This window comes from Leopardus geoffroyi, chromosome D1, assembly GCF_018350155.1.
Source record: "Leopardus geoffroyi isolate Oge1 chromosome D1, O.geoffroyi_Oge1_pat1.0, whole genome shotgun sequence".
NCBI lineage: Eukaryota > Metazoa > Chordata > Mammalia > Carnivora > Felidae > Leopardus > Leopardus geoffroyi.
In genome coordinates this window covers 101,582,407-101,596,288 of record NC_059329.1, presented here as the reverse complement: position 1 = coordinate 101,596,288, position 13,882 = coordinate 101,582,407, and the positions used below count along the sequence as shown (strand labels likewise).

General features: G+C 37.1%; 2 protein-coding genes across 2 annotated transcripts; both read right to left on the bottom strand.

Moving 5' to 3' along the window:
• On the bottom strand, positions 1-942 carry LOC123602680 (olfactory receptor 8K3-like). The gene has a single exon (XM_045487142.1). It carries the CDS (start codon positions 940-942, stop codon positions 1-3), a length of 942 nt encoding a protein of 313 aa, XP_045343098.1.
• A 7,302-nt stretch (positions 943-8,244) lies between these two features.
• Positions 8,245-9,171, bottom strand: LOC123602679 (olfactory receptor 8K3-like). Its single transcript, XM_045487141.1, has one exon. The coding sequence runs from the start codon at positions 9,169-9,171 to the stop codon at positions 8,245-8,247; it is 927 nt and encodes a 308-aa protein (XP_045343097.1).
• Between the last annotated feature and the right edge of the window lie 4,711 nt (positions 9,172-13,882).

The following is a 13,882-nucleotide window of genomic DNA, read 5'->3' as shown; positions in this document are numbered from 1 at the left end:
TTAAGAAAAAAGATTACATAGCTTTTTCCACATTGTTTGTACGGCACATTTTACATCTTTGTTCCTCAAGCTATAGATCAAAGGATTCAACATGGGGATAACAAGGGTGTAAAATATGGACGCCACTTTATCAGTGTCAAAGGAATGACTGGACTCAGGTTGCACATACATAAATATCAGAGTCCCATAGAACACTGTGGCCACTGTCAGGTGGGACCCGCAGGTGGAGAAGGCCTTGTGTCTACCCTCAGCTGAGTTCATCCTGACGATGGCTGTAAGGATCAGGAGGTAAGACACAAAAACTATCAAAAGGGAAAAAATCAAATTAAAGCCTGCTAAGATCAGAATAATCAGTTCAATTTCATGTGTATTTGAGCAAAGCAAAGATATCAAGGGGAGACTGTCACAGTAGAAATGACTAATGACATTGTAGCCACAGAAGGATGAACTAAAAATCTTCATGGTGACTAGAAGAGACACAAATGCACTGTAGAGATAGGGGATTGCCACTAGCACCTGACACACCCTTTGTGACATGACGACTGGGTAGAGCAGAGGGTTACAGATGGCCACATAGCGATCATAAGACATCGCTGACAGAATGAAAAGTTCACTAATGATGAACACAAGAAAGAAAGAGAGCTGTATAGCACAAAAATAATAGGAGATTGTATTTTGATCCACAACAAAATTGACTAGCATTTTGGGTCCTACAGTTGTTGAATAACCCAGATCAGTGAGAGCCAGGTGTCTGAGGAAGAAGTACATGGGTGTTTGTAGCCTGGAGTCCACCTGGGTGAGGATGATCATGGCCAGGTTGCCCACCACTGAGATCATGTAGATGATGAGGAAGAGCCCAAATAATGGAGCCTGCAGCTCAGGACGGTCTGTGATTCCCATGAGAATGAATTCATTCAGCCCTGTTAGATTATGTTTTTCCATGCAGGTTTAGTAGAAAATCTATTCTGGATGGATACATCATAAGAGTCAATAGATTTCATGTATTATTTCCTTGGAGAGGTTTTAGTATGCCAAATTAGTATAAATAAGATACATCCAAACTATTCAATTTAGGATATTTGAAAATAAACTCATCTGTCACAAAGACTACTATGCATACTTAGAGAAAGAAAGGGAAATGGAAATAGATGAATGGTTCTCATTCCATTCACATTTTATTCCACAATGAATACTTTCCATTGTCTAGAGACATTTTGGTTGTCACATCTGGGAGTTAGGATTCTACCAGCTTCTAATGGCTAGACACAAGTTAAGCTGCTAAATATCTTAATATATCCAATACCTAGGCCATAACAATATTCAGCCAGGAATAACAACAGTAACTAAATTAAGAAACTCTGATGATATAATTAAATAGATAGATGAGAGAGAGACAGAACGAGAGAGAGAAATGATAAATAGGTAGATGATAGATGATAGATAATAGATAATAGATAGATGGATAGATAGATAGATAGATAGATTGATAGATAGATAGAAGTACATAGATATGAATACTAAGGCAAAAATAAAAATCAAGTTAAAAATTTAGGGATCAAAGATATAGGTGATTATTTTACTATTCTTTAAAGTATCATTATTTCTATGATTTATAGGATACAATCACAAGATGACATTTATAAAATACATCAATGATACTGCCTAATACGTATGTCAATTATATAATAAAATTTTTAAACCACAAATTTCCCAAATGCATAAAACTCACTACTTAAAACATGGTTTTATGAAAGGTATTATTATGAAACTGGCTGGAACGTTAACACACTTGACAGATATTTGACAAGCGTATGAATAAGAAAAGTATGACAGATCACAGTGGGAATTATTTTTTATGTGGTGAAACATGCCAGGAGATATATGAGAATAAAAGTCTATATGACAATAAAACTCTCATACATAAAATTGACATTTCCTTGAAGAGCTTTTGTGTAGACAATGGAAATAGTTGGAAATAATTCTCAAATATCAAGTACACTGTGGGTTTCTGTTTGTTTGCTTGTGTTTTTAAAAAATTTTTTAAGTTTATTTTTATTTATTTTGAGAGACACAGCATGTCAGGGAAGGGGCAGAAAGAGAGGGAGACAGAGAATCCCAAGGAAGCTCTGCAGTCACAGCACAGAGCCCCAGATGGGGCTTGAACTCTCAAAACCAGGATATCATGACATGAGCCAAGCTGAGAGTTGGACACTTAATCGATTGAGCTACCCAGGCACCCCAGCTGGTGTTCTTTTTTTTTTTTTTTTTTTTTTTTTTAATTTTTTTTTTCAATGTTTTTTATTTATTTTTGGGACAGAGAGAGACAGAGCATGAATGGGGGAGGGGCAGAGAGAGCGGGAGACACAGAATCGGAAACAGGCTCCAGGCTCCGAGCCATCAGCCCAGAGCCCGACGCGGGGCTCGAACTCACGCACCGCGAGATCGTGACCTGGCTGAAGTCGGACGCTTAACCGACTGCGCCACCCAGGCGCCCCACCAGCTGGTGTTCTTAAGAGTGATAGCAACTTACCTGAAATGTTTCTACTTTCCTGACTTATATACCTGTGCATTCTCTGGTCTGGGACTGAAGTTCTTTGTCAAGGCTATCGTAGGAAGAGGTGAGGAACTGTTTAAGCAAGACATACCTCACCACTCTTCCATGACAATATTTGAATAATCGTGTTGTGACTCCTTGGGTTACTTATCTTTTAATTTCTGTATCAATTTTAGTAGTGTCTTAATATAAGTTATTTGGGTATGAATTTGCTTAAAATATTATTCTTCCTCTAGGGCACCGGGATAGCCCAGTCGGTTGAGTGTTCAACTCTTGATCTCAGTTCAGGTCACGATCCCAGGGTCTTGGAATGAAGCGCCATGTCCAGCTCCCCACTAGGTGTGGAGCCTGTTTGGAGTCTCTCTCTCTCCCTCTTTCTCCCCCTCCAACCCCCAGCTCATGCTGTCTCTCTCTCACTCTCTGTCTAAAAACCAAACAACTATTTTCTTTTTGGCATTCCCATTAAAATATAGATATACTAACTTGTATGTAATAAATCATATATACTTTACCAAGCAAGAAAGTTAGGGAACATGGTGTAATTGGGAGGAGAAAAAAAATTCATGGCAGAAGGTTCGCATAAAGAAGTTTTATGAAAAATCCCTTTGAATTAAAGGGTAGAATGCTTTAAAGAAAAAATGTTGAAAGTCACTGTGATACACAATACCATAGAAACAAAATACAATACACTAAAGGTGAGATATACGTGGATCCCTGGATGTGATTTGAAATCCTTCTCTACATTAAGTCCACAGAAAACCCTTCGAACTATCATAGAGCACACGATGCAGATACACCTGTATATAATCACATAAAATGTATCTAAATATCCTAAACACCCCCAGATAAGAAGTTATGCCAGAGTGGGAAGCAGATGGCACGTTAAGGTAAGAGAATGAGTTTTGGTTAAAAAAATTGTGGGCATCAGTGCTCCTGTTTGAAGGGGAAAAAAAGGAAACTATATTGTTTGCAATAAAATTGCAAGGCTGAAGTCCCTGAGTGACCTAGAAGCAGACAAAAACATTCAATTTCACAACATAAAATACAAAGGTAATTATATGTAATTTCCCCTTAACTTACCTGAGTCTTCCTTATACCTTTGTGACCTCTTGACACTCTCCACTACACCGATTCACACACCTTTTTTCTGACGGGAATATGATAATGGGTATCAGTAGATGACCATATTAGAGATATATTCAGTAAATGCAGTCCAAATGCAGTATACATTTTGGGTTTTGCTTGTTAGTTTTTTTCTGCTTTGTTTTGTTTCCTTTACAATCATGGAAGCCTAAAAAAAATAATTAGCACTTTTTAAGTACCAATTTTTCTATGAGGTGGCAGAAGTTAAAAGCATTCCCTCTCACCAGCTTTAGAATTCTATAAAAAGAATCAAATAGGAGTGGCAGTGTGGCTCAGTCAGTTAAGTACCCCACTCTCAATATCACCTCAGGTCATGACCTACAGGTAGAAGATCAAGCTCTGAGTTGGGTTCTGTGCTGAGCAGGGAGCCTGCTTGGGATTCTCTCTCTCTCTCTCTCTCTCTCTCTCTCTCTCTCTCCCTCTCCGTCTATCATTCACATACACACACTCTCTCTCAAAATAAACATTTTCAAAAAAGAATCAAATTGCTCTTTCATAGTTTATGATCTCTGCTGAATATTTATTATTTATTTATTTATTTATTTATCATCTTTATTTTAGATAGAGAGAAGGAGAGAGAGCGTGAGCTGGAGAGAGAGGAGAGAGACAGACAGAATCCTAAACAGGCTCCGCAGGGAGCATGATATGGGGTTGGATCTCATGATCCCAGGATCTTGACCTGAGCTGAAATCAAGCATTAGATGCCCAACCAACTGAACCATCCGGGTGCCTGATATTTATTTTTTTTACAGCTATATTATTTGAGATAATTATACCCAAACAAAATCAGACAAAGCAAACAAAATCAGACATAGTTACATTTTTTTAGGGCTTTGCCAAGGAGTTAAAATGGAACTTACCAAACATCACTGAAACATTGCGGATATTTGGCAGTATGAGATGGCACACAGAGAAGCCTCTGTCTTGACTCTCATATGTATTTCTTACCATTGCATATTGAGAACAATTTATGGGTTCTCTTCACCTTTTGAGACTCTCCCTCAGGAGATGATGAGCAATTTGTTTACGATGGCTAAAGCATATGAAGGCATTAAAAACTTCCTGGAGCTTGTCTATTAATAGGCAGGGACAATTCATACTCACCACTGAATAAAATTATCATTTATCTATCTATCATCTATCTATCTATCTATCTATCATCTATCTAATCTATGCATCCATCTATTATCTATATATCCATTATTTGTCTATGTAACTATCATCTATCTATCTATCTATCATCTATTTATCATCTACCTAAAATACATCATCTATCTATTTATTTATCCATCTATCACCTAACTATTTATTTACTTATTTATTTATTACTTCACTCTTATTTTTCACTAATACTTAACTTTTCATTTCACTGCATAGGACTCTTGATTAAAATGTCATATATTTAAGGCTGGCTCACCAGGAGTCCCCATTTCCACAGAGGTCTCCTCAGATTGGTGACATGGTAGATAATTGATAACTTCTGTTGTATTACATTATTTTAAAATTGTACATGGATAAGTATCCTGCATTAAGCAACTGTGACATGCTATTTCCTTGATTTTCATTTTTGTTTTCAGTTATCCTTCTTTTCAAGGCAGAAATTTGCTATGTATCCATCCTTCTCATTGCATAGTCAGTTGCTGTTACTGACCAGTAACCACTTCTGTTTTGATTTTGTTTTTCTCTTTAATTTCACGGTGCCGTATTTTATTTATTCCTTGTGTCCAAATCATTTCAATATTTCTTTCCCACCTTGAAACATGCTCTTTTGTACTTGATATATGCCTAATTTATCAAGTTATCCTTGAAAAAAATATAATATTTTACATATGCACAACTATGTATATGTGTTATATTTCTATAAATGTAGTTGTTGCATTTGTCACTGTAATTACTTCCTATGCATAGATGATGTCACACTTTTTTCTTCTTCCTGTATTATAATCCATGATACAAATTAAACAAATTTCACTTATTTTTTTATTGATATATGTATGTCTAACCCTCAGCTATCATTAACAACATCATTACAGTATCCAGCCTCAATGAACAGCCCTGAGTTTGTTCCCTTAAAAGTTATATATATGGAAAGACTAGGTGGATCAGGAGGTTAAGACTCTGACTCGATCTCAGCTCAGGTCATGATCTCACCATTCATGACATCGAGCCCATGTCAGCCTCTGCGCTAACAGTGCAGAGCCTGCTTGGGATTCTCTCTCTCCCTCTGCCCCTTTTCTCCCCTTGTGTGTGTGTGTGTGTGTGTGTGTGTGTGTGTGTGTGTGTATACATACATATATGTGTATATATATATATATATATATATATATATATATTCCTGATAAGGAATAGAATAGACTCATTGCTTTTCCCAAATATTTCAGACATATTATCCCAACATATTCTTTTATTAATAAATGTAAGACATATCTTGGATCTTCCCCTTCATGTCAGGTGCATAAATTATACCTTCTTCTTAATTGTACATACATAGCATTATAAGCATCTTTTATATAATTTATTACACTGCTTCTTCCCTTTTCTTTACAAGTTTGACTTCATCCTCACTGATTTGGATGTCTTTTATTTCTTTTTTGATGTCTGATTGCTGAGGCTAAGACTCTCAGTACTATGTTAAATATTAGTGGTGAGAGTGGACATCCCTGTCTTTTTCCTGACCTTAGAGGGAAATCTCAGTTTTTCCCCATTGGACCTCTATATCTCCAGTCTTTGAACCCTGCTGGTTACAAAAACTCATGGAAATCGGCCCCTCTCATTTTTCCCAGCCTATGACTTTGGGGAAATATTCTCCTTGTGTGTATACATAGTGCTCTCAGCTCTCGCCCAGTCCCTCGCTGGGACCAGGGATTCCTCCCTTCCGCAGCACCTATGATCTGTTTCTTCCCCAAACCATGCCTCAGCACCGCATACCTCCCATGATATGGCGTCCTTTTTCCTCTAGCTGTGCAATTTGTTCTGTCAGTCCTCAGGTCAATCTCTTGGATATTCAGAAAGATTTGATAGTCATCTAGTTGTGTTTAAGGGACAAAAAAAGCCTAAGGTCTTCCTACTACTCCGCCATCTTCCAAAATGAATATTTTAAAAATGTTATCCTTTTTCTACTGAATTAAATTTTGTACCTTCATGAAAAATTAGTTGCACTTTTTGTAAGTCTATTTTTGAGTTCTGTATTCTCTTCCTTTTCTTTACATGTCTTTTCTTCCCCCAAAGCTACACAGTTTTGATTGTTATAGTTATATGACAAAACTTAACATGAAATGGAATGTTTTCTTCTATGTTATTCTACATTTTTACATGTATTTTAGCTAGGTTAAGTCCTTCATCTTTTATACACATTTAAAAAATTTTTTTCAACGTTTATTTATTTTTGGGACAGAGAGAGACAGAGCATGAACGGGGGAGGGGCAGAGAGAGAGGGAGACACAGAATCGGAAACAGGCTCCAGGCTCTAAGCCATCAGCCCAGAGACCGACGCGGGGCTCGAACTCACGGACCGCGAGATCGTGACCTGGCTGAAGTCGGACGCTTAACCGACTGCACCACCCAGGCGCCCCTATACATATTTTCGTATAAAGACAACTATATCTATAAAATACCTTGGTGGGATTTTGTTTGGATTGTATTACCTATAGATCTGTTTGGGAAGGATTGATACATTTAGTAGGTTGAGTTTTCTAATCTATGAACTCAGTGTGTCCTGAAATTTATTCAGATATTATTTGATTTCCTTAATCAGCATTTTTGTCAGCATTCAGATCCTGCACATATTTCCTGGGTTTGTTCTAGGTATATTTCATTATACTTGTGTGATTGCAAATGATAATTTTAATTAGGTGCTGTGCTGATCTTCTGCACTGTTGAAATGCCAAGTGTGTGTAGTCAATAGACTTTTTGAGGCTCCTAAGTGAAAGTAATGGCACTCATGAGGAAAGACCAGGACATAGACCCCCCTCATGGAATGGAGAGATTGGAGCACATTCAGATGACTGATGACTTCAAGTTAAGGCAATACACTGAACCTGCCTAAAACTATAATCAACTGTGTTTTAGACACCCCATAGAAACCTGTGTAGGCTACATAGAAAGAACATACTTACAGAGAAACTCACCTATATACACAATACATGGACACGGGAAAGTTTATTCTGATAGTTGAGAATGACACAGGAGTTATTTTAACTCTTCCTGTTCCAGGTATTCTTCTTCACTCCCACACAGCATTCCCACACTCCTTGCTTGGTGTTAGAATTATAGGCCCATAACCATTCTATTGTACTAACATATTACCTAATTATGATGCTTATAACTCTTGTCTTTACCTCAAGATTGGAATGTATGTGTATTATTTATTCACAGTGTATTTAGAACACTTCAGAGTATGACTGGTACATAGAAGTCAATGTCTAGATACGTATCTTGAACTCATTTATCCTTGATTTTCCCTCTGAAGAAAGGAAAAGAAATGTTTAATGTTGATAATCTAATTCATAGGAACCACGCAGTATGTAATAAACTTAAGAAAAGGTACCTCATAACTTTTTCCATATCCTATGGAAAGCACATTTTACGTCTTTGTTCCTCAGACTATAGATCATGGGATTCAACATGGGGATAACAAGGGTGTAAAATATGGATGCCATTTTATCTGTGTCAAAGGAATGACTGGACTCAGGTTGTGCATACATAAATATCATAGTCCCATAAAACACTGTGGCCACTGTCAGGTGGGACCCACATGTAGAAAAGGCTTTGTGCCTACCCTCAGCTGAGTTCATCCTGACTATGGCTAGTAGGATCAGCAGGTAAGACACAACAACCATCAGAAGGGAGGACATCAAATTAAAAACTGAGAAAGCCAAAATCATCAATTCAATTTCATGCGTGTTTGAGCAGAGCAAGGATAACAAGGGAAGACAGTCACAGTAGAAATGGCTGATGATATTGTAACCACAGAAGGATGAACTAAAAATCTTTATGGTGACTAGTAGAGCCATAAATGTGCTGTAGAGATAGAGGATTGCCACCAGCACCTGACACACCCTTTGTGACATGATGACTGGATAGAGCAAAGGATTACAGATGGCCACGTAGCGGTCATAGGACATAGCCGACAGAATGAAAAGCTCGCTAACGATGAACATAATGTAGAATGCTCCCTGCGTGGCACACAAATGATAGGAAATTGTGTTTTCTTCCACAACAAAACTTGCTAACATTTTGGGTCCTACAGTTGTTGAATAACCCAGATCAGTGAGAGCCAGGTGTTTGAGGAAGAAGTACATGGGTGTTTGTAGCCTGGAGTCCATCTTGGTGAGGATGATCAGGCCCGAGTTGCCCACCACTGAGATCACGTAGATGATGAGGAAGAGCCCAAATAATGGAGCCTGCAGCTCAGGACGTTGTGTGATTCCCATGAGAATAAATTCATTAAACACTGTCAGATTGTGTTTTTCCATCCAAGTTTACTAGAAAATCTATTATGGATAGATACATCATCATAGTCAATATATATTATGTACTGTCTCCTGAGAGAGGGCTTGGAATGGCCAACTAGTATAAATAAGATACATTCAAACTGCCCAATTTAGGATATTTGAAAACAAACCCAAATCCCACGTAGACCACTATATATGCATAAAGAAATCGAAATAGGTGGTTCTCAACTGGAGGCATTTTACTCCATAAAGAATATATTTCAATGTCTAGAGACATTTTGAATGTCATATCTAAGAGTCGGGATGCTACTGATTTCCAATTGTTAGACACAAGTTAAGCTGTTAAATACCTTAATATATCTAATATCTAGGCCATGACAATATTCAGTCAGGAATAACAGCAGTAACAATGTTAAAAAAAACCTGGTGATATAATTAGGTGGATAGATAATAGACTTATTTATTGATAGATGGAAAATAAATACATAAAGGTAAGTAGATATGGATGCTAAAGCAGAAACAAAAAAAAAATGAAAGCTTCAGGGATTAGATATATAGGTGTTTATTTTACCATTCTTTAAAGTATTCTTTCTACCATATATGATACAATCACAAAATGACATTTATAAGATACATAAATCATATGACCTAATACATATGTCTATTATATATTATAAGTTTTTTAATGTTTACTTATTTATTTTGAGACAGAGAGGGTCAGAGAGAGCGGGAGAGAGAGAATGTCAAGCAGGCTCTGCCTTGTCAGTGCAGAGCTCACTGCAGGGCTCGATGCCACAAACCATGAGATCGTGACCTGAGTCAGGAGTTGGACACTTAACCACCTGAAGCATAGGTGCCCGTATAATAAAAATGTTAAACCAGAAGTTCCCCAATTGCATAAAGCCCACTACTCAAGCATGGTCCTACGAAAGGTATGCCTACATGTGAAACTGACCGGAAAGTTAGCATACTTGACAGATATTTGACAAGTGTATGAATAAGAAAAGTGTAACACATCAGAATGGGAATTATTTTGGGGGACATGGTGAAACATACCAGGAGATACATGTATGGAGATATACTTTCAGGTGCATTTCAGTTTATAGTATATCCAAAGATTTGATTTGGGCAAAAAAATGTGAGTTATCTAAAAGTCTGCATTCTCATATATAAACCTGATGTTTCCTTGATGAGTTTTAGGATAAATGAAGTTTCGATACTTTAATGTGTCTATGTTACCTGGAAATAGTTCTCAAATATTAAGTACATTATGGGTTTTTATTTGCTTGTTTGTTTGCTTGTTTGTGCGTTTTTGAAAGAGTGATAGTAACTTACCTGAAATGTTTCTACTTTCCTGACTTATATATCTGTGCATTCTCTGGCCTGGGACTGAAGTTCTTTGTCAAGGCTATCGTAGGAAGAGGTGAGGAACTGTTTAAGCAAGACATACCTCACCACTCTTCCATGACAACATTTGAATAATCGTGTTGTGACTCCTTGGGTTACTTATCTTCTAATTTTCTTATCAGTTTTAGTATCATTTCAGATAAGTTATTCTGATATAAACTTGCTTAAAACGTTATTCTTCCCCTTGTGGCATTTTTACTAAAATAGAGATATACTAACTCAAATGTAGCAAATCAGATGCACTTTCTCGAGCAAGAAACTAAGGGAACATGGTAAATTTGGAGGAAGAATAGGTTACTGGCAGAGGTTTGACATAATGAAGTTTCACAAGAATTCCCTTTGGATTAGCGGAAATCACACTTTAAGGAAAAATAAAAGTTGAAAGTCACTGTGATACACAATAGCTTAAAGACAAAATACAATACACTGAAGACGAGATATATGTGGGTCCCTGGACGGGATTTGAAATCCTTCTCTACACTAAGCCCACAAAACCCCTTCAAACTATGATGTAGCACATAATGCAGACAAACATGTATATAATCACATGACATGTATCTAAATATCCTAAACACTCACAGATAAAAAATTATTCCAGAGTGGGAGGTGGATGGCAGGTTAAGGTTTGGTTTAAAAAGTCGTGGGCATCAATGCTTCTATTTAAAAAAGGAAAAGGGAAAGAATTCTGTCTGCAATGAAATTACAGGTCAAGTCAGAAGTCGCTGAGTGAGCTCTAAGCAGACAAAAACATACAACTCCACAACATTCCATATAAAGGTAATTATGTGTAACTTCCCTTTAACTTACCTGAGTCTTAGGTTTGTCACCTCTTGATATGCTCCTCTGCTCTGATGCACACACCTTTCTTATAACAGAAATATGATAATATGTATCAGTAGGAGACAATATTAGAGAAATATTCCATAAATACAATAAAAACAGCATAAATTTTGAGTTTTGCTTGTTTCTTTCCACTTTGTTTTGTTTTCCTTTGCAATCATGGAAAGCTAAAAAAATAAATAGTACTTTTTGAGTACCGAGTTTTCTGTGAGGTGAAGAAAGATAAAAGCATTTCCTCTCACTAGCTTTGGAGTTCTATAAAAAGAATCACATTGCTTTTTCATAGTTTACTGTCTCTGTTGGATGTTTGATATGTAATTGTTTAAAGCTATATCCTTTGAGATAATTCTTCCCGCTTTCTGTCAGATCCTACTGGAAAATGAAGAATACTCTACATCATTCTATTTCCATAATACTTGCTACTTAAAGGTCTCCAAATGTCCAAATAAGGCTTTGCACACCTCATTGTGAGGTGACCACCCCTTTTTTTCCTTATCAAGACCTCAGAGGATAATTGTATTGATATGTTTATTTAAACAATCATTAAATACTAAATTACTTTTGAGAGAATCACAAAAAGTGTCCAGAGTCACTAAACAAACATTTGGAAAGACATCAAAATGGCAGATACTACCTGAAGTTTCTTAATTTTGCTAACTCAAAAAATTTCATGTCTCTTCAGCTGTGTACCATTTGCTTTTATATTGCTCTCCGTTTGAGGTAGAACTATTCATATTAAATGGAAGTATTGCATAACTATATAAAAATGAAGTTTCAAACAGTCACAGAAGCATTAGCCTCTCCACCATGTGAAATCATTCAAAAAATTAATAAGAAGGAAAAAACGAGGTAATTCCTACTCCTGCTCAGGCATTACGGTTACGGGAAAGCAAAGCAAACAAAATCAGAAATGGTCACATTTTGCTAGAGCTTTGCCACGAAGTTAAAGTGGAACTTACCAGACATCACCGAAACATCGTGGATATTTGGTAATATGAGATACCACACAAATTTTCTGTCATTTTTACCTGTAATGGACCCTCTGTCTTGACTCCCATATGTGTTTCTTAACATGGCATATGGAGAACAATTTATGGGTTCTCTTCACCTTTTGAAGACTCTCCCTCAGGAGATGCTGAGCAATTTGTTTAATGATGGCTCAAGCATATGAGGGCATTAAAAAATGTCTGGAAGTTGTCCATTAACAGGCAAGGGCAATTTGTATTCACCAGAGAATGAATTATCTATTGGTTAATCTATCACCTATTATCTATCTATCTATCTATCTATCTATCATCTATCATCATCATCGTCATCTACATTCAATCGCCCATCTCTCTATCATCAACATCTATATTCAAACATCTATTATCTCTATCATTATCTATCATCTATTTAGCTTTCTTTCTTTCTTTCTTCTTTCTTTCTTTCCTCTTTCTTTCTTTCTCTCCTATTTTCACCCTTACTTAACTTTTCATTTGCACCGCATAGGACCCTTTTTAAAAATTTTTTAAATGTTTATTTATTTTCGAGAGAGAGACAGACAGAGTGCAAGCGAGAGAAAGGCAGAGAGACAGGGAAACACAGAACCGGAAGCAGTCTCCAGGCTCTGAGCTGTCAACACAGAGGCCAACAGGGGCTCGAAGTCACAAGCCACAAGATCACAACCTGAGCCGAAGTCGGATGCTTAACGGACTGAGCCACCCAGGCGCCCCAGCACTACATAGGACTCTTGATAAAAATGTCATATATTTAGGGCAAGTTCATCAGGGTTTCCATTTCCATAGAGGTCTCCTCAAATTGGTGACACAGTGGAGAGTTGATAAATTCTGTTCTATTAAATTATTTTAAAATTATACATGGAATAGGGCACCTGATCGCTCAGTTGGTTAAGCGTCTGACTTCGGCTCAAGTCGTGATCTCACAGCTTCTGCATCTGAGTCCCACATGGGCCTCTGTGCTGACAGCTCGGAGCCTGGTACCTGCTTCGGATTCTGTGTCTCTCTCTCTCCCCCTCTGCCCCTCCACTGCATGCTCTGCCTCACTCAGTCTCTCAAAAATAAACAAACATTAAAAACTTAATAAAAAGATTGTGCATGGAATAAAATTCATACATTAAGCAAATGTGGTGTGTTGTTTCCTTGAATTTCGTTTTGTTTCTATTGTTATCCTTCTTTCCAAGGCAGAAGTTTGCTATGCGTCCTTCTCATTGCATAGCGAGTTGCCGTCACTGACTGGTTACCACTTCTGCTTTGGTTTTGCTTTTCTCTTTAATTTCACAGTGCGGTATTTTATTCTTTTGTGCCCAGATCATCTCAATTTTTCTTTCCTACCTTGAACCATGCTCTGTTGTACTTAATATATACCTAGATTATCAAGTTATCCTTGCAAAACTCTCATATGTTACATATGCGTAACTATGTATATGTGTTATATTTCTATAAATTTCACTGCTGCATTTGTCACTTTAATTGCTTGTTGTGCA